Source organism: Scyliorhinus torazame, chromosome 21 (assembly GCF_047496885.1).
Source record: "Scyliorhinus torazame isolate Kashiwa2021f chromosome 21, sScyTor2.1, whole genome shotgun sequence".
In the NCBI taxonomy this organism is placed as follows: domain Eukaryota; kingdom Metazoa; phylum Chordata; class Chondrichthyes; order Carcharhiniformes; family Scyliorhinidae; genus Scyliorhinus; species Scyliorhinus torazame.
Genome location: NC_092727.1, coordinates 70,514,357 through 70,541,752, shown reverse-complemented (window position 1 = coordinate 70,541,752; position 27,396 = coordinate 70,514,357). Strand labels below are relative to the sequence as shown.

Genomic DNA, 27,396 nt, shown 5'->3' with positions numbered 1-27,396 from the left:
CTTTGTGACCTCTTCGAAAAACTCTATCAAGTTAGTGAGACACGACCTCCCCTTCACAAAACCATGCTGCCTCTCACTAATACGTCCATTTGCTTCCAAATGGGAGTAGATCCTGTCTCAAAGAATTCTCTCCAGTAATTTCCCTACCACTGATGTAAGGCTCACCGGCCTGTAGTTCCCTGGATTATCCTTGATAGATAGATAGAATTTACAGTGCAGAAGGAGGCCATTCGGCCCATCGAGTCTGCACCGGCTCTTGGAAAGAGCACCCTACCCAAGGTCAACACCGCCACCCTATCCCCATAACCCAGTAACCCCACCCAACACTAAGTGCAATTTTGGACACTAAGGGCAATTTATTATGGCCAATCCACCTAACCTGCACATCTTTGGACTGTGGGAGGAAACCGGAGCACCCGGAGGAAACCCACGCACACACGGGGAGGATGTGCAGACTCCGCACAGACAGTGACCCAAGCCGGAATCGAACCTGGGACCCTGGAGTTGTGAAGCAATTGTGCTATCCACAAGGCTACCGTGCTGCCCCTGCTACCCTTCTTAAACAAAGGAACAACATTGGCTATTCTCCAGTCCTCCGGAACATCACCTGAAGACAGTGAGGATCCAAAGATTTCTGTCAAGGCCTCAGCAATTTCCTCTCTAGCCTCCTTCAGTATTCTGGGGTGGATCCCATCAGGCCCTGGGGACTTATCTACCTTAATATTTTTCAAGACGCCCAACACCTCATCTTTTTGGATCTCAATGTGACCCAGGCTATCTACACACCCTTCTCCAGACTCACCATCCACCAATTCCTTCTCTTTGGTGAATACTGGTGCAAAGTATTCATTTAGTACCTCGCCCATTTCCTCTGGCTCCACACAGATTCCCTCCCCTGTCCTTCAGTGAGCCAACCCTTTCCCGAGCTACCCTCTTGCTTTTTATGTACGTGTAAAAAGCCTTGGGATTTTCCTGAACCCTATTTGCCAATTACTTTTCATGACCCCTTCTAGCCCTCCTGACTCCTTGCTTAAGTTTCTTCCTACGTTCCTTATATTCCACACAGGCTTCGTCTGTTCCCAGCCTTTTAGCCCTGACAAATGCCTCCTTTTTCTTTTCGACAAGGCCTACAATATCTCTCGTCATCCAAGGTTCCCGAAATTTGCCGTATTTATCCTTCTTCCTCACAGGAACATGCCGGTCCTGAATTCCTTTCAACTGACACATGAAAGCCTCCCACATGTCAGATGTTGATTTACCCTCAAACATCTGCCCCAATCTATGTTCTTCAGTTCCCGCCTAATATTGTTAGAATTAGCCTTCCCCCAATTTAGCACATTCACCCTAGGACCACTCTTATCCTTGTCCACCGAAATGCTCCCCTACTGAAACTTCTACCACCTGGCCGGGCTCATTCCCCAATACCAGGTCCAGTACAGCCCCTTCCCTAGTTAGACTGTCTACATATTGTTTTAAGAAGCCCTCCTGGATGCCCCTTACAAACTCTGCCCCGCCTAAGCCCCTGGCACTAAGTGAGTCCCAGTCAATATTGGGGCAGTTGAAGTCTCCCATCACCACAACCCTGTTGTTTTTACTCTTTTCCAAAATCTGTCTACCTAACTGCTCCTCTATCTCCCGCTGGCTGTTGGGAGGCCTGCAGTAAACCCCCAACATTGTGACTGCACCCTTCTTATTCCTGATCTCTACCCATATAGCCTCACTGCCCTCTGAGGTGTCCTCCCGTAGTACAGCTGTGATATTCTTCCTAACCAGTAATGCAACTCTGCCACCCCTTTTATATCCCCCTCTATCCCCCCTGAAACATCTAAATCCTGGAACGTTTAGCTGCCAATCTTGTCCTTCCCTCAACCAGGTCTCTGTAATGGCAACAACATCATAGTTCCAAGTACTAATCCAAGCTCTAAGTTCATCTGCCTTACCCGTGATACTTCTTGCATTAAAACATATTCACTACAGGCCACCAGACCCGCTGTGTTCAGCAACTTCTCCCTGTCTGCTCTGCCTCAGAGCCATACTGGCCCTATTCCCTAGTTCTCCCTCAATGCTTTCACCTTCTGACCTATTGCTCCGGTGCCCACCCCCCTGCCATACTAGTTTAAACCCTCCCGTGTGACACTAGCAAACTTCGCGGCCAGGATATTTATGCCTCTCCAGTTTAGATGCAACCCATCCTTCTTATACAGGTCACACCTGCCCCGGAAGAGCTCCCAGTGGTCCAGATAACAGAAACTCTTCCTTCCTATCCTTCCAATCTCCGTAGCCGCTTCTCTCTTCCTTAGTTGTTGCGCGAGCATTCTGCTGGCCTGCTCTCCATGCTCATATATCGCGCCTTTTGCCTTTCTAAGCTGCTCTACAGCCTTGCCTGTAGTCAGCACCTCGAACTCGGCTTGCAGCCTCTGTCATTTCCTGAGTAGCTCTGGCCTCGGGGACTCCGCGTAACTCCTGTCCGTCTGTAAAATTTCCTGAACCAGTCGGTCTGTTTCTGCCCTGTCTGTCCTGTCCCTATGAGCCCGGATTGAGATCAGCTCCCCTCTCACCACTGTCTTCAGTGCCTCCCAGAGCACTGCTGCTGAGACTTCTCCGGTATCATTTACCTGCAGGTAATTCTGCATGCATCTCCTGAGTCTCTCACACATCGCCTCGTCCGCTAGCAATCCAACTTCCACCCTCCATTGTGGGCGCTGGAAGCTATCCTTACAAATCCGTAGGTCTACCCAGTGCGGAGCATGGACCGATATGGTAATTGCCGAATATTCTGTCCCCACCACCCCGGCCAGCAAGTCCCCACCCATGACAAAGAAATCAATTTGGGAATACACCTTATGGACGTGGGAGAAGTACGAAAACTACCTCGCCGACGGCCGGCTAAATCTCCACAGATTAGCTCCCCCCATTTGCTCCATGAACTCTCTCAGTACCTTTGCCATCGCTGGCAACCTGCCCGTTTTTGAAGACGACCAATCCAGGCTCGGGTCCAATACTGTGTTTAAGTCCCCACCCATGATGAGTTTGCGTGAGTCCAAGTCGGGGATCTTCCCTAGCAACCCCCTGAACACATCGTCCCAATAAGGGGCATACACACTGACCAAGACTACTCTCACCCCTTCGAGCTGACCCCTAACCATAACAAATCTGCCGCCCCCTTCCGCAACTGTACCGTCCGCCTCAAATTGTACCCTTTTATCAATCAGGATCGCAACCTCCCTCGTCTTAGTGTCGAGCCCCGAATGAAAGACCTGACTGACCCAGCCCTTTTTCAACCTAACCTGGTCTGCCACTTTCAGGTGCGTTTCCTGCAGCATGACTACGTCCGCCTTCAGAACCCGCAAATGCGCAAACACACGCGCCCCCTTCACTGGCCCATTTAGCCCTCTAACATTCCAGGTGACCAGCCTGGTTGGGGGTACTTCGCTCCCCACTTTCCCGATCAGCCATCCCTTTCCTTGGCCAGCCCCCCAGCCATGTGTTGCGTTTCCTCTGGCCCGCCTCCTGGCCGGCTCCACCCATGACCTCCTCACTGTTGCCATGTCCAGTTTCCATCCTCGTCAGCAGATCAACTTCCCCCCCTCCCCCCCCGAGTAACACCATCCTACCACCTAACCCCTGCTCTAGTCTAATTGTATGAACCCCCCCCCCACTCCCCCTCCCCACCTGGCTTCCATTGACTCGCCCTCCCAGCTAACCTGGTGGCTCCCCGCTTCGGCGCCAGTGCGTCTCTCACCCATTGTTCCCTGGCTTCCCTCCCCCCGCCCCATCCATACCACTGCCCCAAACCAGCCCTGCTTAAACACACACTCTATCAAGTCAAAGACATCCCCAACAATAGTGCAATTTAGATCAAACAGATAGGGATAAGAAGTACCAGGCACTCTCAGCCCTTCCCCTCCACACACAGAAAAAGATTGCAAAAAATTCCCCCGAAACCCCCATCATAATCACACCTTTTTAACTATTTTATTTTTTTATTTTCCCCCTACCAAACCTCCAACTAAACAAGAGACCCAAAAAAGGAAATATTTAGGTGAACCACGAAAAAGAACAAGAAAAACACATCGCAACCAAAATACATCAACCTGAAAAGGTCAAAAAAACTAAAAGAACGGACCCAAGCATGCAGGCATCTCTCAAAGCGAGAGAGAAATAAAATAGACTTAAAAGTTCTACCATGAGTCCAAGAGTCCTCAGCTCAGAGCCAGCCCTTGTTTCTTAACAAAGTCCATCGCCTCCTCGGATTCCTCGAAATAGTGGTACTGACCCTCATACGTGACCCACAGTTGCGCCGGAAAAAGCAGCCCGAATTTCACCGTGTTCTTATACAAAACCTCCTTCACCTGCCTGTAGCCTCCCCTCCTCTTGGCCACCTCAGTGCTCAGGTCTTGGTAAACACGCAGGGTGCTATTGTGTAGACAGATTTTTAATCAGTAAGGGAATCAAGGGTTATGGCGATAAGGCAGGAAAGTGGAGTTGAGGATTATCAATCAGTCATAATTTCATTGAATAGCAGAGCAGAATCGATGGGCCGAATGGCCTACTTCTGCTCCTTCGTCTTACGATCTAATTTGTTGAACAATAATTAAGTAAACATTTTCCAGCTTGGGGAAACACAGTAAAGGACTGGCCCCATTGACAGCAATGTATGTGGATGTGGGTTGTGTTACTAGCTTTCACTCATGCTCGCTGCTTACAGCGTTGCCTCTTGTCGGTATTATAGCCCCCACGAGAACCATGGGAACGATCCATTGATCTCCCCATGGAATTCGTGGAGTACAAGCTCCCCCACTGAGGGGCAGAGGTCTAACAACAGGCTTGTTAATTCACTGAGATAAAAGCTGGCCAGGAAGGAGCCGACACCTTCGGATGGTCCCGTCTGCTACGTGGGCTATTACTTTGTTATTGTATTTCATAGCGTGAGTAGGTAAGAAATAATTTTTGACTCTCCTTTTCAGGGCTCCTCATTGACTATAATATTGGTGATGAGGATAAAATGGAAAGACAGATGATCCTGCTGGTCACTCAGACTACGGCTGCTTCTCAACGCAAAGCAGTAAGGTTTGCACCTCTTCAGAAATACCACTCTTTGGTAGACTTGACATGTTTGATCTGAGTGTGGAAGACTGGGCTCAGTACGTGGAACGTATGCATTATTTCTTTAGGACAAGCGCAATTACTGGGCAAGATCGGCAGAAGGTGATTCTTTTGGCCATCTGTGCGGCCCCAATTTTCAGAGTCATAAAGAGTCTCAGCTAACCTGCGGCCCCAGATTCCAAGATGTTGGAAGACTTATTGGCGCTTGTGACAAATCATTACAACCCCAAGTCCTTGGTCTTATCCAATGATACCGATTTAACACAGTTACAGAACCCCATGGGAGTCTGTTACAGAATTTTTGCAAGGTTACGCAAACCGGCAGAACACTGCGCCTGCAGGCCATCCCTAATGGGCAGCACGGTAGCACAAGTGGTTAGCACTGTGGCTTCACAGCACCAGGGTTCCAGGTTCGATTGCCCGCTGGCTCACTGTCTGTGTGGAGTCTGCACGTTCTCCCCGTGTCTGCGTGGGTTTCCTCCGGGTGCTCCGGTTTCCTCCCACAGTCCAAAGATGTGCAGTTTAGGTGGATTGGCCATGATAAATTGCCCTTAGTGACCAAAAAGATTAGGAGGGGTTATTGGGCTATGGGCATATGGTGGAAGTGAGGGCTTAAGTGGGTTGGTGCCGACTCGATTAGACGAATGGCCTCCTTCTGCACTGTATGTTCTATGTTCTATGTTCTAACTGAGATGCTACCAGACCGCCTTATATGTGATGTAGACAACATGGCGACCCAGCAGAAATTGGTGGCCGAGACGTTGCTGGGCCTAAAAAAGGCCATTGAAATCACCCTCTCATGGGAGAGTGCGGAGAATGGAGTGCAGGAGTTGCAGGGGATGCCAGGGAGGAAGGTGAATAGTGTAGTATGGCCCCCATTCAGACGAACAGTACCCCCTAGGAGTGGAACCTCTGCGATATCGCATTTGCCCGAATACCGCCGGACCGGGCCCGTTGGCCAAGGATCACTACAGCCTGGCGTAACACCTCCCCAGAATGAATGAAGGAAGATCCAAGGAGGTGTGGCATCTGTGGTCGGAGAAGTCATAGAGACAGATAACACCAGGTCAACCAGCAGTGCATCGTCCTGGTCGAGGGAGGCACCCGCCTAGAGCCAGACTCCGTCACATAGAGCAGCCCGCGAAGATGAGTGCATGCAGTTGAATTGCAACGCTGTGCCTAGGTTACCCCTATCAAAAGCGCTGTCCAGGTGAATGGTCACTTGTTAGAAATGGAGCTGGACACGGGGCCTGCAGTCTCAGTGATAGGACGCCAGATGTCCAAAGGCTGGTTGTCATTCGAATGTTGCCCACCTCTTCAAAGGCCACCATCGAGAAGCTATGACACTCTTTCAGCACCCATGGCATCCCAGAGGTACTAGTCACAGACAATGGTACTTCGCTCACCAGTGAAAAGTTTGAATGCTTCACAAAGACAAATGGGATAAATCGTATTCGGAAGGCCCCATAGCACCCTTCGTCAAATGGTCTGGCTGAGCGAACATTGCAGACTTTTAAGAAGGTATGAGGAAACAGGCCATAGGATCCATGGCGATGAGGCTGGCGCACGTTTTGTTCAGCTACCAGACCAAACCACATGGCACGACCAAAGTGGCACCAGCTGAACTGTTGCTGGCTCAGAGATTCAGAACTCGCCTTAGCCTAACATTCCCTGATATCAGTGGGAAAGTGGAACGCAGTCAAGACCTTCAGAGGCAGTACTGAGACAGACGGATACAGATCAGACATTTCCAACCGGGGGATGCAGTATACGTCCATAATGTCGGTGACAGTGCCTGGTGGATTCGAGTTGAAACAGACTGGACCGGTATCTTACCAAATAAGGACTCGAGAACAGATGATGCGGAAGCACCTAGAACAGCTCCGGAGCAGGGAGCCAGAGTTAAGTCAAACCCCACTGGGGGGACTGTCTTCCAGCCCCAGCAGCCCCGCACAAGGGGGCCTGGGGACTTGACTGCCTGGGGGCCTCAATACTCAAATGTGTGAAGTGGAGAATTCGTAATTCGACATGGCGACGCAGACATCCGAGTTCTCAGACAGCGATCTCACCAGTGAACGGTCACCAACAGTGGCCCCCAGACTGTTGATGCGGAAATGGCGTTCCCCGGCATGCTGCACGCCCTCCAACCCAGCCCTGTAACAACCTGAGGGTAAAGCAGAGAAGACAACCTCCTCCACTCCCGACAACAGAGGGACTCATGGATTTGGGGGGGTGGGGAGCGGGACGGATGTTATAACCCCCACAGGATCCACGTGGACGACCCGATTGATCTCCCCATGGGGAATGTGGAATACCAGCACCCCCCCCCCCCCGCTGAGGGGCGGAGACCCAACAGCGGGCTCGTTATTTCCCCGAGATAAAAGCCGGTCCAGGAAGGAGGTGGAAGCTCAGGATGATCCCGGCTGGGACTTGGAGTGTTACTTTGATATTGCATTTCCTAGTGTGAGTATGATTCTATGATTCTATGAGTAGGAAATATATTTCTGACTCTCCTGTCCCAGACTCCTCAGTTGGGCTGAAAGAACATATCAGTACAGCACCCAAATCACATTTTTCACGTGTAAGCCTGTCAGCATAGCATTTACTCACGGAGCGACATCTGAATTAACACTCATTCGTCAACATTACTTGGATAAGAGTTCAGGAGGAGATTCTGTGCCTCAGTTTCCTCTCCCTATCTCAAGGTATCGCTGCCAATTCAAATGCCATTCCTGCTGTCCTACGCATGGCCAAATAGCCAAAAACAGACTGAGGGATGAGCCAAGAATCTCCTGGGTTGTGTGACCTGGTGTTACACTGCTGGCTGATGGGTAGGCTGAGAGTGCAGACAATTTTAAGGGAGTTATCGTGACAAGTCTGATGAGGCCGAAGTTTGTGTGTTAAAAATCAGACAGAACAATGCAAAAACAAAGCTTTCTTCAGAGGTGATTGATTTTTCAATTCTCTATCTTACGCAGAAAGGGAGCGGCTGAGACACAGCTGACTGTTCAGCATACAGCGACTAGTGACTGACGCTGCACCTGCACAGACTCAGGGCCAGGTTTTCATGACTGTGGTGGGTGGAATAAATTGGGAAATTTTCTGACCTGGCAGGCTCACCTGAAAGAGCCTTGTTAGAGTCACTTTTCACTGGAGGAGGTGGCGGTGGCATCGGCTCCAACCTGCCCCGTAAGCAGATGGTGGACAGCCCCCCGGGTGGGTGAGTGCCGGAGTGGGCTGTTTAGAAGCCCCCACATCTCCCCTCGGCTCTCTGGCACATTGTCCCAGTTATTTTAGAAGCTGTTAGGCTTCATCCCTCACACATCCTCACAAACCCCCCATGGACACTCATAACCACATGTCACCTCCATGTTTCCCTCAAGTGTGGTTCACACTAAGCACCTATTGGATCTGTGGGACACGGGCACGGGTCCTGCGTGGCATGTTCAACGGTATACAGAGATAGCTTGACTCCACTGATGTATAGTACTGGTGGGGACAGGTCTGTCACTGTATTAAACTGGTGTAGGAATGGGTCTGTCACTGTACAAAACTGGGATATAGTACCGGTGGAGGCAGATCTGTCGCTGTATAACACTGGGGTACAGCACTGGTGAAGACAGGTCTGTCACTGTATAACACTGGGGTACAGTAATGGAAAGGAGAGGTCTGTCACACTATTGCACTGGGGTACAGAACTGGCGGGGATAGGTCTCTCACTGTGTAACACTGAAGAACAATACTGACAGGAACAGGTCTGTCGTTGTCTAGCACTGGGGTACTGTACTGGTGGGGACATGTATGTCACTGCATAACTCTGGGGTACACATACAGCTCTGGTCACCACATTACACAGGGAGGATGTAACTGCTCTGGAGAGAGTGCAGAGGAAGTTTACAAGAATGTTGCCAGGGATGGCTAAGTGTAGCTATAAGGAGACATTGGGGTTATTTCCTTGGAACAAAGAAGTCTAAGGGATACAGGAGACATAGATTAACGGTAAGAGGCAGAAGGTGTAGAGGGGACATGGGGAAGAGGTTCTTGACGCAGAGGGTAGTGGGTGTCTTAAATTTGCTGTCTGAGTTGATGGTGGAGGCAGAGACACTAAACTCTTTTAAAAATTACCCAGACCTGCAGCTTAAGTGCTGTAAGCTACAGGGCTATGGATGGATGCAGAAAGGGCACCTGGGTGTCCTTGACCTGGCAATGACTAGATGGGCCAAATGGCCTCCTTCTGTGCTGTAACCTTTCTATGATTCTATCTGTTACTGTCCAACACTGGGGTACAGTACTGGTGGGGACAGGTCTATCACTGTCTAACACTGGGCAGCACGGTAGCATTGTGGATAGCACAATTGCTTCACAGCTCCAGGGTCCCAGGTTCCATTCCGGCTTGGGTCACTGTCTGTGCGGAGTCTGCACATCCTTCCCGTGTGTGCGTGGGTTTCCTCTGGGTGCTCCGGTTTTCTCCCACAGTCCAAAGATGTGTGGGTTAGGTGGATTGGCCATGATAAAGTGCCCTTAGTGTCCAAAAGTGCCCTTAGTGTTGGGTGGGGTTACTGGGTTATGGGTTTAGGGTGGAGGTGTTGGCCTTGGGTGGGGTGCTCTTTCCAAGAGCCGGTGCAGACTCAATGGGCCGAATGGTCTCCTTCTGCACTGTAAATTCTATGACTGGGGTACAGTACTGGTGGGGACAGGTGCATCATTTTATAACACAGGAGTAAGTTCTGGAGGGGAGGGGTCTGTCACTGTCTAACACTGGGGTACAGTACGGGTGGGAACAAGTCTGTCACTGCCCAACACTGGGGTGCAGTACTGGTGGGGACATGTATGTTACTGTGTAACTCTGTGGTACAGTACTGGTGGGGACAGGTCTGTCACTGTATAACACTGGGGTACAGGAATGGAGGGGAGAGGTCTGTCACTCTATTGCACTGGGGTACAGTACTGGCGGGGACTGGTCTCTCACTGGAAAACACTGAAGAACAGTCACTATCTAACACTGGGTTACAGTAATGGAAGGGGCAGGTTTGTCGCTCTATTACACTGGGTACAGTTCTGATGTGGACAGGTCTGTCATTCTATAACACTGGGATACAGTAATAGAGGTGACAGGTGCGTCACTGTATAACACTGGGGTACAGTACTCTTAGGGACATGTATGTCGCTCTGGACAGGTCTGTCACTGTATAACACTTGGGTACACTACTGTTGGGAACATGTATGTCACTCTAATACTAAGGCACAGTACTGGCCAAGACATGTCTGTTACTGTATAAAACTGGGATACAGGACTTAGAACAAAGAACAAAGAAAATTACAGCACAGGAACAGGCCTTTCGGCCCTCCCAGCCTGTGCCGATTCAGATCCTTTATCTAAACCTGGCGCCTATTTTCCAAGGATCTACTTCCCTCTGTTCCCCGCCCGTTCATATATCTGTCCAGATGCATCTTGAATGATGCTATCGTGCCCGCCTCTACCACCTCCGCTGGCAAAGCGTTCCAGGCACCCACCACCCTCTGCGTAAAAAACTTTCCACGCACATCTCCCTTAAACGTTCCCCCTCTCACCTTGAAATCGTGACCCCTTGTAATTGACACCCCCACTCTTGGAAAAAGCTTGTTGCTATCCACCCTGTCCATGCCTCTTATAATTTTGTAGACCTCAATCAGGTCCCCCCTCAACCTCCGTCTTTCCAACAAAAACAATCCTGATCTACTCAACCTTTCTTCATAGCTAGCACATTCAATACCAGGCAACATCCTGGTGAACCTCCTCTGCACCCTCTCTAAAGCATCCACATCCTTCTGGTAATGTGGTGACCAGAACTGAACGCAGTATTCCAAATGTGGCCTAACCAAAGTCCTATACAACTGTAACATGACCTGGCAACTCTTGTACTCAATACCCCGTCCGATGAAGGCAAGCATGCTGTATGCCTTCTTGACCACTCTATTGACATGCGTTGCCACCTTCAGGGTACAATGGACCTGAACTCCCAGATCTCTCTGTACATCAATTTTCCCCAGGACTCTTCCATTGACCGTATCTTGCATTAGATCTTCCAAAATGCATCCCCTCGCATTTGCCTGGATTGAACTCCATCTGCCATTTCTCTGCCCAACTCTCCAGTCTATTTATATTTTGCTGTATTCTCTGACAGTTCTCCTCGCTATCTGCAACTCCACCAATTTTAGTATCATCTGCAAACTTGCTAATCAGACCACCGAAACCTTCGTCCAGATCATTTATGTATATCACAAACAACAGTGGTCCGAGCACGGATCCCTGTGGAACACCACTAGTCACCTGTCTTCATTTTGAGGCACTCCCTTCCACCACTACTCTCTGCCTCCTGTTGCCCAGCCAGTTCTTTATCCATCTAGCTAGTACACCCTGAACCCCATACGACTTCACTTTTTCCATCAACCTGCCATGGGAACTCATTAAGAATCTCACCCATTTCCTCTGACTCCACGCATAAATTGCCTCTTTTGTCTTTCAGTGCGCCAATCCTTTCTCTCGTCACCCTTTTGCTCCTTATATATGAATAAAAGGCTTTGGGATTTTCCTTAACTTCATCAAACGCCTTACTGAAGTCATGTATTTTGATATCTACAGCCCTTCCTTCATCAATTAACGTTGTCACTTCCTCAAAGAATTCTATTAGGTTTGTAAGACATGACCTTCCCTGCACAAAACCATGCTGCCTATCACTGAGAAGTCTATTTTCTTCCAAATGTGAATAGATCCTATCCCTCAGTGTCTTCTCCAACAGTTTGCCTACCACTGACATCAAGCTCACAGGTCTATAATTCCCTGGATTATCCCTGCTACCCTTCTTAAACGAAGGGACAACATTAGCAATTCTCCAGTCCTCCGGGACCTCATCCGTGCTCAAGGATGCTGCAAAGATATCTGTTAAGGCCCCAACTATTTCGTCCCTCGCTTCCCTCAGTAACCTGGGATAGATCCCATCCGGACCTGGGGACTTGTCCATCTTAATGCCTTTTAGAATACCCAAAACTTCCCCCTTCCTTATGCCAACTTGACCTAGAGTATTTAAACATCCATCCCTAGCCTCAACATCTGTCATGTCCCTCTCCTTGGTGAATACCGATGCAAAGTACTCATTAAGAATCTCACCCATTTCCTCTGACTCCACGCATAAATTGCCTCTTTTGTCTTTGAGTGTGCCAATCCTTTCTCTCGTTACCCTTTTGCTCCTTATATACGAATAAAAAGCTTTGGGATTTTCCTTAACCCTGGGAGCCAAAGATATTTCATGACCCCTTTTAGCCCTCTTTATTGCGCGTCTGAGATTTGTCCTATTTTCCCTATATTCCTCCAAAGCTTCATCAGTTTTAAGTCGCCTAGATCTTATGTATACTTCCTTTTTCATCTTAGCTAGTCTCACAATTCCACCCGTCATCCATGGTTCCCTAATCTTGCCATTTCTATCCTTCATTGTCACATGGACATGTCTGTCCTGCACTCTAATCAACCTTTCCTTAAAAGACTCCCACATTTCAAATGTGGTTACCCTTAAACAGCTGCTCCCAATCCACATTCCCTAGCTCCTGCCGAATTTTGTTAAACTTTGCCTTTCCCCAATTTAGCACTCTTCCTTTAGGACCACTCTCGTCTTTGTCCATGAGTATTCTAAAACTTACGGAATTGTGATCGCTATTCCCAAAGTAATCACCAACTGAAACTTCAACCACCTGGCCGGGATCATTCCCCAATACCAGGTCCGGTATGGCCCCTTCCCGAGTTGGACTATTTACATACTGCTCTAAAAAACTCTCCCGGATGCTCCTTACAAATTCTGCTCCATCTGCGCCTCCAACACTACATGAGTCCCATTCAATGTTGGGGAAGTTAAAATCTTCCATCACGACCACCCTATTGCTCCTACAAATTTCTATAATCTGTCTACATATTTGTACCTCTACTTCACGCTCGCTTTTGGGAGGCCTGTAGTAAAGTCCTAACAATGTTACTGCACCCTTCCTATTTCTTAGCTCTACCCATAGTGCCTCCGTGCTCGAATCCTCCATCGTGCCCTCCTTAATCACAGCTGTGATATCATCTCTGACCAGGAATGCAACTCCTCCATCCCTTTTACCTCCCTCTCTATCCCTCCTGAAGCATTTATACCCTGGGATATTTAGTTGCCAGTCTTGCCCTTCCCTCAACCAAGTCTCAGTAATACCAATAACATCATATTCCCAGGTACCAATCCAAGCCCTAAGTTCATCTGCCTTACCTGCTACACTTCTCGCATTAAAACATGCAACTCAGACCACCTGTCCCTTTGCGTTCATCATCTCTTCCCTGGGTTCAATTCCCGTACCGGCCTCCCCGAACAGGTGCCGGAATGTGGCGACTAGGGGCTTTTCACAGGAACTTCATTAAAGCCTACTTGTGACAATAAGCGATTATTATTATTGTTGTCAGAAGATACAGCAGGATTTAGATCGTTTGGAGACTTGGGCGGAGAGATGGCAGATAGATTTTAATCTGGAGGTAATGCAATTTAGGGCAGCACGGTAGCATTGTGGATAGCACAATTGCTTCACAGCTCCAGGGTCCCAGGTTCGATTCCCGGCTTGGGTCACTGTCTGTGCGGAGTCTGCACATCCTCCCCGTGTGTGTGTGGGTTTCCTCCGGGTGCTCCGGTTTCCTCCCACAGTCCAAAGATGTGCAGGTTAGGTGGATTGGCCATGATAAATTGCCCTTAGTGTCCAAAATTGCCCTTAGTCTTGGGTGGGGTTACTGGGTTATGGGGATAGGGTGGAGGTGTTGACCTTGGGTAGGGTGCTCAAGAGCCGGTGCAGACTCGATGGGCCGAGTGGCCTCCTTCTGCACTGTAAATTCTATGATAATCTGTCTACTCTTCCCCTTAGTCACATTGAGTTTATTATCGAGTACCTTACTTGCATTAGTTGCTGCCTCTTTACTGACCTCTAACTTCCTAATCTGGTTCCCATCCCCCTGCCACATTAGTTTAAAACCTCCCCAACAGTTTTAGCAAAAGCACCCCCTAGGACATTGGTTCCAGCCCTGCCCAGGTGTAGACCGTCCGATTTGTAATGGTCCCACCGCCCCCAGAACTGGTGGAGATAGGTCTGTCACTGTATAACACTGGGTACAGTTCTGGTGGGGATGCGTCTGTCACTGTATAACATTGGGGTACAGTACTGGTGGGGACAGGTTTCACTGTATAACACTGGGGAACTGTTCTGGTGGAGACGGGTTTGTCACTGTCTAACACTGGGGTACAGTACTAGAGGGGACGAGTCTGTCACTGTCTAACACTGGGGTGCAGTTCTGGTGAGGACAGATTTTACTGCATAACACTGAGGTGCAATACTGGTGGAGACAGGTCTGTCACTGTATAACACTGGGGTACAGTACTGTTGCGGGCATGTATGTCGCTCTATCACACTGGGGTGCCGTACTGGTGCGGTCAGGTCTGTCACTTTATGAAACTTGGCAAGTCATGTTGCAGCTGTATAGAACCTTAGTTAGGCCACACTTGGAGTATAGTGTTCAATTCTGGTCGCCACACTACCAGAAGGATGTGGAGGCTTTAGAGAGGGTGCAGAAGAGATTTACCAGAATGTTGCCTGGTATGGAGGGCATTAGCTATGAGGAGCGATTGAATAAACTCGGTTTGTTCTCACTGGAACGAAGGAGGTTGAGGGGAGACCTGATAGAGGTATACAAAATTATGAGGGGCATAGACAGAGTGGATAGTCAGAGGCTTTTCCCCAGGGTAGAGGGGTCAATTACTAGGGGGCATAGGTTTAAGGTGAGAGGGGCAAGGTTTAGAGTAGATGTACGAGGCAAGTTTTTTACGCAGAGGGTAGTGGGTGCCTGGAACTCGCTACCGGAGGAGGTGGTGGAAGCAGGGACGATAGGGACATTTAAGGGGCATCTTGACAAATATATGAATAGGATGGGAATAGAAGGATATGGACCCAGGAAGTGTAGAAGATTGTAGTTTAGTCGGGCAGCATGGTCGGCACGGGCTTGGAGGGCCGAAGGGCCTGTTCCTGTGCTGTACACTTCTTTGTTCTTTGTTCTTTGTTGGGGTACAGCACTGGTGGAGACAGGTCTGTCACTGTATATCACTGGGGCACAGTACTGGTGGAGACAGGTCTGTCACTGTATATCACTGGGGTACAGTACTGGAGGGGACAGGTCTGTCACTGTCTAAGACTGGGGCACAGTACTGGTGGGGTCAGGTCTATCACCGTCTAACAATGGGGCACAGTACTGGTGGGGTCAGGTCCATCACTGTCTAACACTGGGGTACAGTGCTGGTGGGGACAGGCCCGTCACTGTCTAACACTGGGGTACAGTGCTGGTGGGGACAGGTCTGTCACTGTCTAACACTGGGGTATAGTGCTGGTGCGGACCATAAGACCATAGATATAGGAGCAGAATAAGGCTGTTCGGCCCATCGAGTCTGCTCCACCATTCAATCATGGCTGATATTTTTCTCATCCCCATTCTCTTGCCTTCTCCCCATAACCCCTGATCCCCTTATTAATCAAGAACCTATCTATCTATGTCTTAAAGACACTCAGTGATTTGGCCTCCACAGCCTTCTGCGGCAAAGAGTTCCACAGATTCACCACCCTCTGGCTGAAGAAATTCCTCCTCATCTCTGTTTTAAAGGATCGTCCTTTAGGGCCAGATCTGTCACCATCCAACACTAGGGGACAGTGCTGGTGGGGACAGGTCTGTCACTGTCTAACACAGTACAGTATTGGTGTATAAATGTCTGTTGGAGCGTGCCATTTGAGGTGATTAAATATTTGTTCTAGAAAATATTATTAAGTGCAATTCACCCCAGAGCCTCTTTTGATTAACACATTAAATAACAGCCAAGTTTGAAGTCAACATTAAATATTAAATTTAATTCCATTGATATTGTAAAAGGAGTGTTCATGTTTAAAATCTCGTAAATCCCCTCACTCCCTGTTCTTCTGGGAACACTGGGATTCTACGAACCTGGGAGGGCCCATAATCCATGCCCACTTTGTACTGGTTTAATCTGAGGTATTAAAATTAGCTTTACCCCTCTGTGCATGGGGTGGAGGGTGTAAGGGTCAGAGGAAAATACCAAGTAGAATTTGCGGTGCTGACTCTTGTTCCATGACCCTCACTACATGTGCAATCAGGGTGTGTGATCCAGGTATAATGCCCCCCCACCCAGAGTCAAATTGTCACCAACTGTCTGGCCTCCCAGGTGCTGATTGGCACTTTGGACAATACTGTAAAGGGAGCTCCGAGAACTACATCCCACAGTGTATCAGTTTGGGACAAACTGGGTGAGATTTCAGGCAGATGCTACTCTTCCTCCATCATCGGAAATGGATGTGCCTGACTATTCTGCAGCTCCTGCCCCCTGTAGGAGGAGGTCCTCCAGTGCGCACTGGCCATGTCTCTCAGCTCAAGAGTCAGAAAAAAATAAAGGGAGGACATTTCATTCAATGGAACCTGTCGTTAGTGTCCTAAATAATTGGGTACATTGGAACCTTCCTAACAGAAAGCTCAAACTATCTCCACAGTGCAGACTTAGGCAATGGGCTAAAACAGCATGGTCTCAGGTGTGGCACAGTGATAGCATTCTTGTTTCTGAGCCTGAAGGTCATGAGTTCAAGTCCCACCTGAGAAACCTAAATCCACAATCCAGGGTGAATTTTAGCAGAATGCTACTTTGTTGGAGGTGCTGTCTTTTACATGATGTTTAATGTGAGATCTTGTGCATAGAATCATAGAATTTACAGTGCTGAAGGAAGCCATTCAGCCCATCCAGTATGCACCGGCCCTTGGAAAGAGAACCCTACTCAAGACCACGCCTCCACTGTAACCCCACTTAACCTTTTTGGGCCGAAGGTCAATTTAGCATGGCCAATCCACCTAACCCGCACATCTTTGGACTGTGGGAGGAAACCGGAGCACCCGGAGGAAACCCACACAGGCACGGGGAGAACGTGCAGACTCCGCACAGACAGTGACCCAAGCCGGGAATCGAACCTGGGACCCTGGAGCTGTGAAGCAACTATGCTAACCACTGCTACCATGCTGCCCCTGTGCATGCACAAGGTCCCATGACAGTATTATCTGCTGGTCCCTGGGGCACTGGCCAATATTTATCCCTCGTCACTAAAACTAATTATCAGTCATAATCACATTGCTACATTCTCACAGTGACTACACTTCAAAACTACTTCATTAGCATTGAGATGAACTGAAGTCACAAAGCAGCTGTTTAAATTCATTTTTTTCTTTGATAATCTAAACAGCATTAGCGATGCACTCCTGCCTGCAACCGGGGGAGGGTCACAGAAGAGTACTTCGCCCTTGCTGTTAAAATGCTGAATAGCAACACACTGCAAAACATACTGTTCATTCCTATAATAACTTAATACATTTTGCTGTGAAATTCCCTGACCAGTTCCTGATTGCCAGCATTCTTACTGTCCCTGATTTGGGGGCGGGGGAAGATTCCCCCATGAAAACAGCAGAACAATAGGCTGGGTGATTATGTGTGTACGAGTGTGTAAGTGAGAGTTTGTGTGTTCCTATATATGTATGTGTGTGAGTATATGTATGATGTGTGTGTCTGTGTGTATGCAGTGAGTACATCTGTATGTTTATCTGAATGTGTGAGTGAGTATATACATATATATGTGTGGTGTGTGTGTGAATGTGAGTACGCCTGCAGGAACCGCACTGGCGTTAGTTTCACTGTCAGTTTCCATTAACTGAATCCCGTCTCCACATGGAGCTTCTGGGCGATAGCCAGGGATCCACAGGGGACCCTGCTGCACCCACAGGTCCCCCCTCGTCCATCTGGGATATTGCACACTTGTTCATTGTTATTGTCCCCCCCTCCTCACCCCGATCGCCTCCCGGCGACAGCTCACTCTTCTAGAGAAAGAGAGACATCGCTACTTACGCTGCACCTCGAACTTGCGGATGATGGTGTCCAGGTAGGTGTTCTGAGGCGCGACGTGGCCCCTGCGAACCGGCATCTTGTCGCCAAGTCTTCGATGAGCTGCTAGTTCCTCCTCACACCAGGCACCTTGTCTCCTGCTCCATGCCCCATCCTGTTCTGTGTTGAGCGCCGAGGAAGCCCGCCCTCCAGCAGCCAGCTCACTGTTACCAAGACACCGGGCTCCAGGGAAATCCAAGCTCGATCATCCCTCCAACTATATCACCTCCCAAAATTCTACAACACGATGAAACCCCTCACTCCAGAGAGGGAGAGGGGAGGGGGCAAAGCCAATAGGCGAAGGAATCTCTTTGCTTTTTAAAGACACAAAGACACTCTCCAGGCAAAAAAAAAAATTGGAATAAATACATAAATTAAATGTTTCCTCTGCGCTCACAGAGCAGCGTGAAGCAACAGCCAGAATCAGCGATATGCGAAGTACAGCCCATATTTAGGGTTGTACAACAATTAATCATCAGTGCAGTTCAGCTTCTGTTTATTCCAATTTCTCCTCAAGGATGCAATTCATCAGCTCCAGGGGAGGTTCTGCAAGTGGATTACTTGTAAAAGTCACTCTAAATTCTGAACAGATGATCTTCTCCATAGAAGGTTGGAGGGAGGGAGAGGGGGGTGGGATGGGGCGGGGAGGGGGAGTCAAACCAAGGTCACATCAGAGTCAGTTTAAAGTGGAACAGTCCTGTCTGGTTTTTGTGTGTTTGCAAATGTGTAAGCTATTTTTAAATGGGTATCACATTTTTATCATGGAATTCCACAGGGCGCGAGTCCTGAACAAAACGTACATCTGTCAACACTCTTCATGAAGACAGTTCCCCTTTAATTCTTCCAACGGGCTCCGTTCAAAATACCACAGCTTTAGAGGGGAAGGGAGGAATGTGTCTAAACTTCCATATGTTTAAAAATAAGCAATTCCAGTGAAATTTGAGCTCATGAGTGAGGGATAGTGCTCTGAAATTAAACACTTTCCAACTCTACCATCCAGTGTCAGCTATAAACACTCCCTGGTCAGGTACACCACGGGGTTAGATAAAGAGTAATGCTCCCCCTACACTGTCCCCATCAAACATTCCCAGGAAAGGTACAGCACGGGGTTAGATACAGAGTAAGGCTGTATCAAACACTTCTAGGACAGGTACAACACAGGTTTAGATACAGAGTAAAGCACCCTCTACACTGTCTCCATCAAACACTCCCAGGACAGGTCCAGCATGGGGTTTTATACAAAATGAATCTCCCCCTACTTTTCCCTATCAAACACTCCCAGGTCCTGATGAAGGAGCTACGCTCCGAAAGCTAGTGATTCCAGATAAACTTGTTGGACTTTAACCTGGTGTTGTAAGACTTCTTACTGTGCCTACCCCAGCCCAACGCTGGCATCTCCACACCATGACTCCCAGGATAGGCACAGCATGGGGTTAGATACAGAGTAAAGCTCCCTCTACACTGTCCCCATCAAACACTTCTGGGCAGGCCTGCTCATCTTATTCATTAATCCTACCTCCCTTTCCATTGATTTAATTAAACTGATTACCACCCAATTTCCCATGAATGGTCACCAAGTTAGCTGACATTTTAAATGGTTCTTTTCCTTGGGTACCATCTTCCATTGTTTCAAAACATTGATATCACTCACTTCCAGCCTTGACTATTCCTTGTATGTCAATTATTTACCCACCTTCAACCTCCTTTTACTCTCCAAAGTCCTCAATGCATTGTCTTATCCACATGTTTGTGTCCATCCTTCCTGAAACTCAGTGGCTGAACACTATTACTTCAATTTCTATCCCTGTCACAGCTCCTCTTGAAAAAAAGGTGATCATAGTGTGTCAGCTGTGACTCAGTTCACAGTGTTCTGACCTCTGAGTCAGAAGGTCGTGGGTACAAGTCTTACTCCAGGGAGTTGAGTTTAAAAACCTGAGCTGGTATGTAAGGGCAGTACTGAGAGAACGCTATTGTAAGTGCTGTCTTTGAGATGTGAAAGCCTCTCAGGTGTATGTAAGAAATCCAATGGTGCAATATGAAAACGAGCATTGGAGTTCTCCCTGGTGTCCTGGTCAATATTCATCTCTCAATCAATATGACAAAGACTGTATTGCAGCTTTTGGAAGCTCGCTGTGCACAGGTTTGCTGTTGCTTTTTCATATTTAACATTGACTGAACATTTCTTTACTCATTTGTGGGATGTGGGCTTTGCTGACTAGGCCAGCATTCATTGCCCATCCCTAATTGCCCTTGAGAAGGCGATGGTAAGCTGTCTTCTTGCACTGCTGCAGTCCCCATGGTGTAGGTACACCCAAAGTACTGTTAGGGAGGGAGTTCCAGGATTTTGACCCAATGACAGTGAAGGAACAGCGATATATTTCCAAGTTAGGATATTGAGTAGCTTGGAGGAGAAGGCGTTCCCATATGTCTGCTGTCACAGAGTCATAGAATCATACAGCGCAGAAACAGGCCCTTCGGCCCACCATGTCTATTGTGACCATCAAATAACAATCTATACTGATCCCATTTGCCGATTTTAGTGTTCTTACATTTTTAAATGTTGCAAGAGTACCTGCCTCCACCACCCTCTCAGGCAGCGCGTTCTATATTTCCATCACTCTTTGGGTGAAAAAATGCTTTCTCATGTCCCCTTTAAACCATTCACTCACCAACTTAAACCTATATCCTCTGGTCTTAGACACCTCTGTGGGAAAAGATTCTTACGATTTACCTTATCTATGCCTCTCATGATTTTGTATACCTCTGTCAGATCCCCCCCTCTGCCCCACGGAAAACAAATCCATCCTATCCATTCTCTCCTCATAGCTGAAACTTTCCATCCCAGGTGACATCCTGGTGAATCTCCTCTGCATCCCCTCTGGTGCATGTACGTCCATCCGATGGTATGGCGACCAGAATTGCACACAATATTCCAACTGTTATAAGAGTCCTTCCGCTGATTCCCTTATTTCCCCTCTCTCTATTTTTGTCATTATCATTTTTGATCCATGGCTGCTTAATGGATATGGATCTTTAAGTCAAGAAGCAGAGAGAATGAAGAATTCAAAAAGCTGCAACAGAGAACACTCTGCTAGCTTTGGACAGAAAAACCCAGACTTTTCGGCACCTGTGAGATGGGGTGGGGCTCGGTTCAATTGGTTAGCTGGTGGCCAATGAATTAGCCAAAAGACCGTATTCTGCCAGGTAACAGGTGGTCATTGGATCCTGCCTGAGTGGAATGATTTCTCGAGACCAAAGAAAACAGAGTTTGAATCTTGGTCACTCACCTGCTCTTCTTCTCTCTCTGTCTCTCTCCAGAAAGTTGGTGAGTTGATGTATTCCTGAACCTACAGAGAACCTGAATGAATGATTCTACAGTGAAACCACTACAGGCTGAAAACAGAGACTGGATCTGAAAGCTTACTTTGAAGGAAGAGCTGCTTAAAGACAACCATCTGAAACATAGACTGTATTTCCTTTTACTTATTATTTTCAACCCTCTCCTCCCCTCTGTGTTTGTGTGTATGTGTTTGTGTGTAGAGGATGGGGTGAAGTTAAAGTGGGAGATTAGGAATTAGCTAATATTCAGCTGGTTACATTTGCTGCATATTTCATTATAGTTCTTGTTATAAATAAAAAGTAATTATGCTTAAATTTACAAACTTGGTGACTGTCATTATTGGGTGCCAAGGGCCGAAAGACCAAGGGTATTTTTCTAAGAATTATTGGTTAATTCAATTGCGTGGCAACTCCAGGTCAAGTGGGGCTGAAATTGACTGCGTGCTAGCCCAGGGGGTCATAACACTGGCCTAACCAATATTTTATAAAGTTGTACCAAGATCTTTCTGCTCTTATATTCTATGTACGAAGTCTTACAACACCAGGTTAAAGTCCAACAGGTTTGTTTCGATGTCACTAGCTTTCGGAGCGCTGCTCCTTCCTCAGGTGAATCAGAGGAAACCTGAGGAAGGAGCAGTGCTCCGAAAGCTAGTGACATCGAAACAAACCTGTTGGACTTTAACCTGGTGTTGTAAGACTTCGTACTGTGCTCACCCCAGTCCAACGCCGGCATCTCCACATCATGGCTTATATTCTATGCCCTGGCTGATGAAGGCAGGCATTCAGTATGGCTTCTTCACCAACCTTAAGACCATAAGACATAGGAGTGGAAGTAAGGCCATTCGGCCCATCGAGTCCACTCCACCATTCAATCATGGCTGATTTCAACTCCATTTACCCACTCTCTCTACATAGCCCTTAATTCCTTGAGAAATCAAGAATTTATCAACTTCTGTCTTAAAGACACTCAACGTCCCGGCCTCCACCGCCCCCTGTGGCAATGAATTCCACAGACCCACCACTCTCTGGCTGAAGAAATTTCTCCTCATCTCTGTTCTAAAGTGACTCCCTTTTATTCGAAGGCTGTGCCCCCGGGTCCTAGTCTCCCCTGCTAATGGAAACAACTTCCCTACATCCACCCTATCTAAGCCATTCATTATCTTGTACGTTTCTATTAGATCTCCCCTCAACCCCCTAAACTCCAATGAATATAATCCCAGGATTCTCAGACGTTCATCGTATGTTAGGCCTACCATTCCTGGGATCATCCGTGTGAATCTCCGCTGGACCCGCTCCAGTGCCAGTATGTCCTTCCTGAGGTGTGGGGCCCAAAATTGCTCACAGTATTCTAAATGGGGCCTAACTAATGCTTTATAAAGCTTCAGAAGTACATCCCTGCTTTTATATTCCAAGCCTCTTGAGATGAATGACAACATTGCATTTGCTTTCTTAATTACGGACTCAACCTGCAAGTTTACCTTTAGAGAATCCTGGACTAGGACTCCCAAGTCCCTTTGCACTTCAGCATTATGAATTTTGTCACCGTTTAGAAAATAGTCCATGCCTCCATTCTTTTTCCAAAGTGCAAGACCTCGCACTTGCCCACGTTGAATTTCATCAGCCATTTCTTGGACCACTCTCCTAAACTGTCTAAATCTTTCTGCAGCCTCCCCACCTCCTCCATACTACCTGCCCCTCCACCTATCTTTGTATCATCGGCAAACTTAGCCAGAATGCCCCCAGTCCCGTCATCTAGATCGTTAATATATAAGGAGAACAGCTGTGGCCCCAACACTGAACCCTGCGGGACACCACTCGTCACCGGTTGCCATTCCGAAAAAGAACCTTTTATCCCAACTCTCTGCCTTCTGCCTGACAGCCAATCGTCAATCCATGTTAGTACCTTGCCTCGAATACCATGGGCCCTTATTTTACTCAGCAGTCTCCCGTGAGGCACCTTATCAAAGGCCTTTTGGAAGTCAAGATAGATAACATCCATTGGCTCTCCTTGGTCTAACCTATTTGTTATCTCTTCAAAGAACTCTAACAGGTTTGTCAGGCACGACCTCCCCTTACTAAATCCATGCTGACTTGTCCTAATCCGACCCTGCACTTCCAAGAATTTAGAAATCTCATCCTTAACAATGGATTCTAGAATCTTGCCAACAACCGAGGTTAGGCTAATTGGCCTATAATTTTCCATCTTTTTCCTTGTTCCCTTCTTGAACAGGGGGGTTACAACAGCGATTTTCCAATCCTCTGGGACTTTCCCTGACTCCAGTAACTTTTGAAAGATCATAACTAACGCCTCCACTATTTCTTCAGCTATCTCCTTTAGAACTCTAGGATGTAGCCCATCTGGGCCCGGAGATTTATCAATTTTTAGACCTTTTATTTTCTCTCGCACTTTCTCCTTTGTGATGGCTACCATATTCAACTCTGCCCCCTGACTCTCCGGAATTGTTGGGATATTACTCATGTCTTCTACTGTGAAGACTGACGCAAAGTACTTATTTAGTTCCTCAGCTATTTCCTTGTCTCCCATCACAAAATTACCAGCGTCATTTTGGAGCGGCCCAATGTCAACTTTTGCCTCCCGTTTGTTTTTAATGTATTTAAATAAACTTTTACTATCATTCCTAATGTTACTAGCTAGCCTACCTTCATATTTGATCCTCTCTTTCCTTATTTCTCTCTTTGTTATCCTCTGTTTGTTTTTGTAGCCTTCCCAATCTTCTGACTTCCCACTACTCTTTGCCACATTATAGGCTTTCTCTTTTGCTTTGATGCATTCCCTAACTTCCTTTGTCAGCCATGGCTGCCTAATCCCCCCTCTGATAACCTTTCTTTTCTTTGGGATGAACCTCTGTACTGTGTCCTCAATTACTCCCAGAAACTCCTGCCATTGCTGTTCTACTGTCTTTCCCACTAGGCTCTGCGCCCAGTCGATTTTCGTCAGTTCCTCCCTCATGCCCCTGTAGTTACCTTTATTTAACTGTAACACCTTTACATCTGTGTTATAACCTGCCTACTGATGATTGGCTGGGGACTAATGACTATCCCACAATCCTATGGGAGTATGAACTTCCCCAATGAGGGGGGCGGAGAAACTCCTACTATAAATAAGCTGGCCAGTCCAGGAACCAGGAGGAAGGAGAAGGTAGCAAGGGAAGTTACTGCTACTGTTATGTATATATTGTTATAGTAAATAAACGTTATTATTTTGTATCCTTAAAACTCGTGCTGGATTCTTCGGGGCCCTTACAAAACTGGCGACGAAGGTAAAAGTGAATAGCTGTCTACACTGCTGAAGCCACCTCCCTGGATTTTTGTTGGATACAGGTTGGAAGTTGTTTTCTATTATACCATGTCTCTGTACGGACGTTTGGATGTTTTTGATGCTGCGCTGGAAAGCTGGAACCAGTACACACAACGGATGCGTTACTATTTCCGGGCAAACAATATCACTGAAAACGAGCGCCAGGTGGTCATATTGCTCACCGCCTGCGGGCCGCATACGTTTGGGGTGATTAGGAGCCTTACGTACCCAGCTGCGCCGGACACCAAAACGTTTGACGAACTTGTGAATATAGTGGGGCAACACTTTAACCCAACCCCGTCCATGATAGTCCAGCGTTACCGGTTTAATACCGCTGAGAGGACCCCTGGAGAATCCCTTGCCGATTTTTTTATCCAGGCTACGCGGGATTGCGGAATACTGTGACTATGGTGAGACCTTGTCAGAAATGTTACGCGACTGTTTGGTTTGCGGTATTAACAATGCGGCCACCCAGAGAAAGTTGTTAGCGGAGCCAACATTGACTTTTCAACAGGCAATACAAATAGTCTTGTCCCGAGAGAGTGCAGAGCGAGGAGTACAGGAGCTACAGGGAATGGAAGTGCATGCCTTGGGGCGCAACCCTTTCCGCCCAAAAAACGTCCACCCGCACTCCTGCGGTACCTTGGGCGAGGCAACGACCAGACCGACGCCAGTGGCCATCGGACATTCCTCCCCGAAGGGAGCCTTCTCCAGAGCCAATGGATGAGGAGCCATGTCCGTGTCAGACTTGTAGGCGCCGACCCCGTCGCGGACGGCGGTCCTGGGGACGCCAGAGGCGCCGTCGTTCCGACCGAAACTGGGACCAGCCCAGGGGCCGTAACTGGGACCAGCCCAGAGGCCGTACCTTCCATGTGGATGAACCTGCGGCGACCACTCCTGAGGACGTGGAGACGGAGGACGACTGCCTGCAGCTGCATTGTGTGACAGTACGGGTCAATGGCCACCCGCTGGAGATGGAGTTGGATACTGGCGCAGCGGTCTCCGTGATCGCCCAGAGGACATTCGACCGCATCAATACAGACCCTTACATTAACTGACTCACAGGCCAGGTTGGCCACCTACACGGGGGAACCACTGGACATTGCAGGAACTACAATGACCCCTGTTGTCTATGGACGCCAGGAGGGGCGTTTCCCACTTATCGTAGTGCGTGGCCATGGGCCCAGCCTGTTGGGTCGGGACTGGTTGCGCCATTTGCAGTTGCAATGGCAGCACATCCTCCAAACAGTTTCTGGAGGGTTGACTGAGGTGCTAGGACGATACCCAGAGGTATTCCAGCCTGGTTTGGGGAAAATAAAAGGGGCCGTAGCCCGTATCCAAGTTGAACCAGGAGCCACGCCGCGCTATTTCCGGGCGCGCCCAGTGCCTTACGCTTTGCTCGAGAAGGTAGAAGGGGAGCTCACTCGTTTGGAGAGTTTGGGTATTATCAGGCCCGTCCATTTTGCTGACTGGGAAGCACCAATTGTACCAGTAATGAAGCCAGATGCCACAGTTCGCTTGTGTGGCGACTATAAACGTACAGTGAATACAGTTTCCCGACTCGACCGATACCCAATGCCTCGCATAGAGGATCTCTACGCGAAACGTGCAGGCGGACTCTCATTCACAAAATTAGATATGAGTCACGCCTACCTGCAGTTGGAGCTGGACCCTGCCTCCCGACCATATGTAACAATTGACACACACCAGGGCCTGTATGAATATACACGGTTGCCCTTTGGAGTATCCTCTGCCTGCGCAATTTTTCAACATGTTATGGAGGGCATTTTGAGAGGTTTACCACGTGTGGCTGTCTACCTAGATGACGTGTTGATTACAGGGACGTCGGAGCAGGAACATTTGGAAAATCTGGAGGCTGTCCTTAAACGCCCTTCGGAGGCTGGAGTCCGTTTACGTCACACAAAGTGCGTATTTCAGGCAAAAGAAGTAGTCTACCTAGGTTATCGGGTGGACCGCGAGGGTCTGCACCCCGTCGCAGAGAAGGTGTGTGCAATTCAACATGCCCCCACCCCGACTGACACTTCGCATCTTCGTTCTTTTCTAGGTCTTGTAAACTATTACGGGAAGTTCCTCCCCAATCTGGCAACTACGCTGGCCCCCTTACACCTGCTGCTAAAGAAAAATCACACCTGGGTTTGGGGTCAGCCGCAAGAAACCGCTTTCCGGCGGGTAAAGCAACAATTGTCGTCGTCTTGGTTACTAACCCACTATGATCCAGGAAAGCCTTTGCTCGTCACATGTGATGCATCCCCGTATGGTATTGGGGCTGTCCTGTCCCACAAGATGGAGAACGGGGCCGAGCGACCGATAGCTTTCGCCTCCCGCACATTGACTGCAGCGGAGAAAAAGTACGCGCAGATCGAGAAGGAGGGCCTGGCAGTGGTTTTCGCGGTGAAACGCTTCCACCAGTATGTGTACGGCCGCCATTTCACTATCGTGACTGATCATAAGCCCCTGCTGGGACTCTTCAGAGAGGATAAGCCAATACCGCCCATTGCTTCTGCACGGATCCAGCGCTGGGCTTTGTTGCTTGCTGCATATGAGTATTCTCTGGAGCACAAACCAGGTACGCAGATAGCAAATGCCGATGCACTG

General features: G+C 48.3%; 1 protein-coding gene and 1 long non-coding RNA gene across 3 annotated transcripts in view; one reads left to right on the top strand and one right to left on the bottom strand.

Annotated features, from left to right (window-relative positions):
• The window catches only part of kcnh6a (potassium voltage-gated channel, subfamily H (eag-related), member 6a), a 433,047-nt gene extending 414,381 nt beyond the window's left edge, over positions 1 to 18,666 (bottom strand). Inside the window, exon 1 of one of the 2 annotated variants that reach the window (XM_072486929.1) lies at positions 18,087 to 18,666. In XM_072486929.1, coding sequence (XP_072343030.1) covers positions 18,087 to 18,162 — 76 coding nt within the window. In that variant the 5' untranslated portion in view covers positions 18,163 to 18,666. The remainder of the gene's footprint in view (positions 1 to 18,086) is intronic. The other variant, XM_072486930.1, reaches the window with a different exon arrangement.
• Positions 17,725 to 21,784, top strand: LOC140398345 (uncharacterized). Its single transcript, XR_011937458.1, has 2 exons — positions 17,725 to 18,120; positions 21,441 to 21,784. It is a non-coding gene; the product is annotated as an uncharacterized lncRNA (long non-coding RNA).
• Positions 21,785 to 27,396: the final 5,612 nt, after the last annotated feature.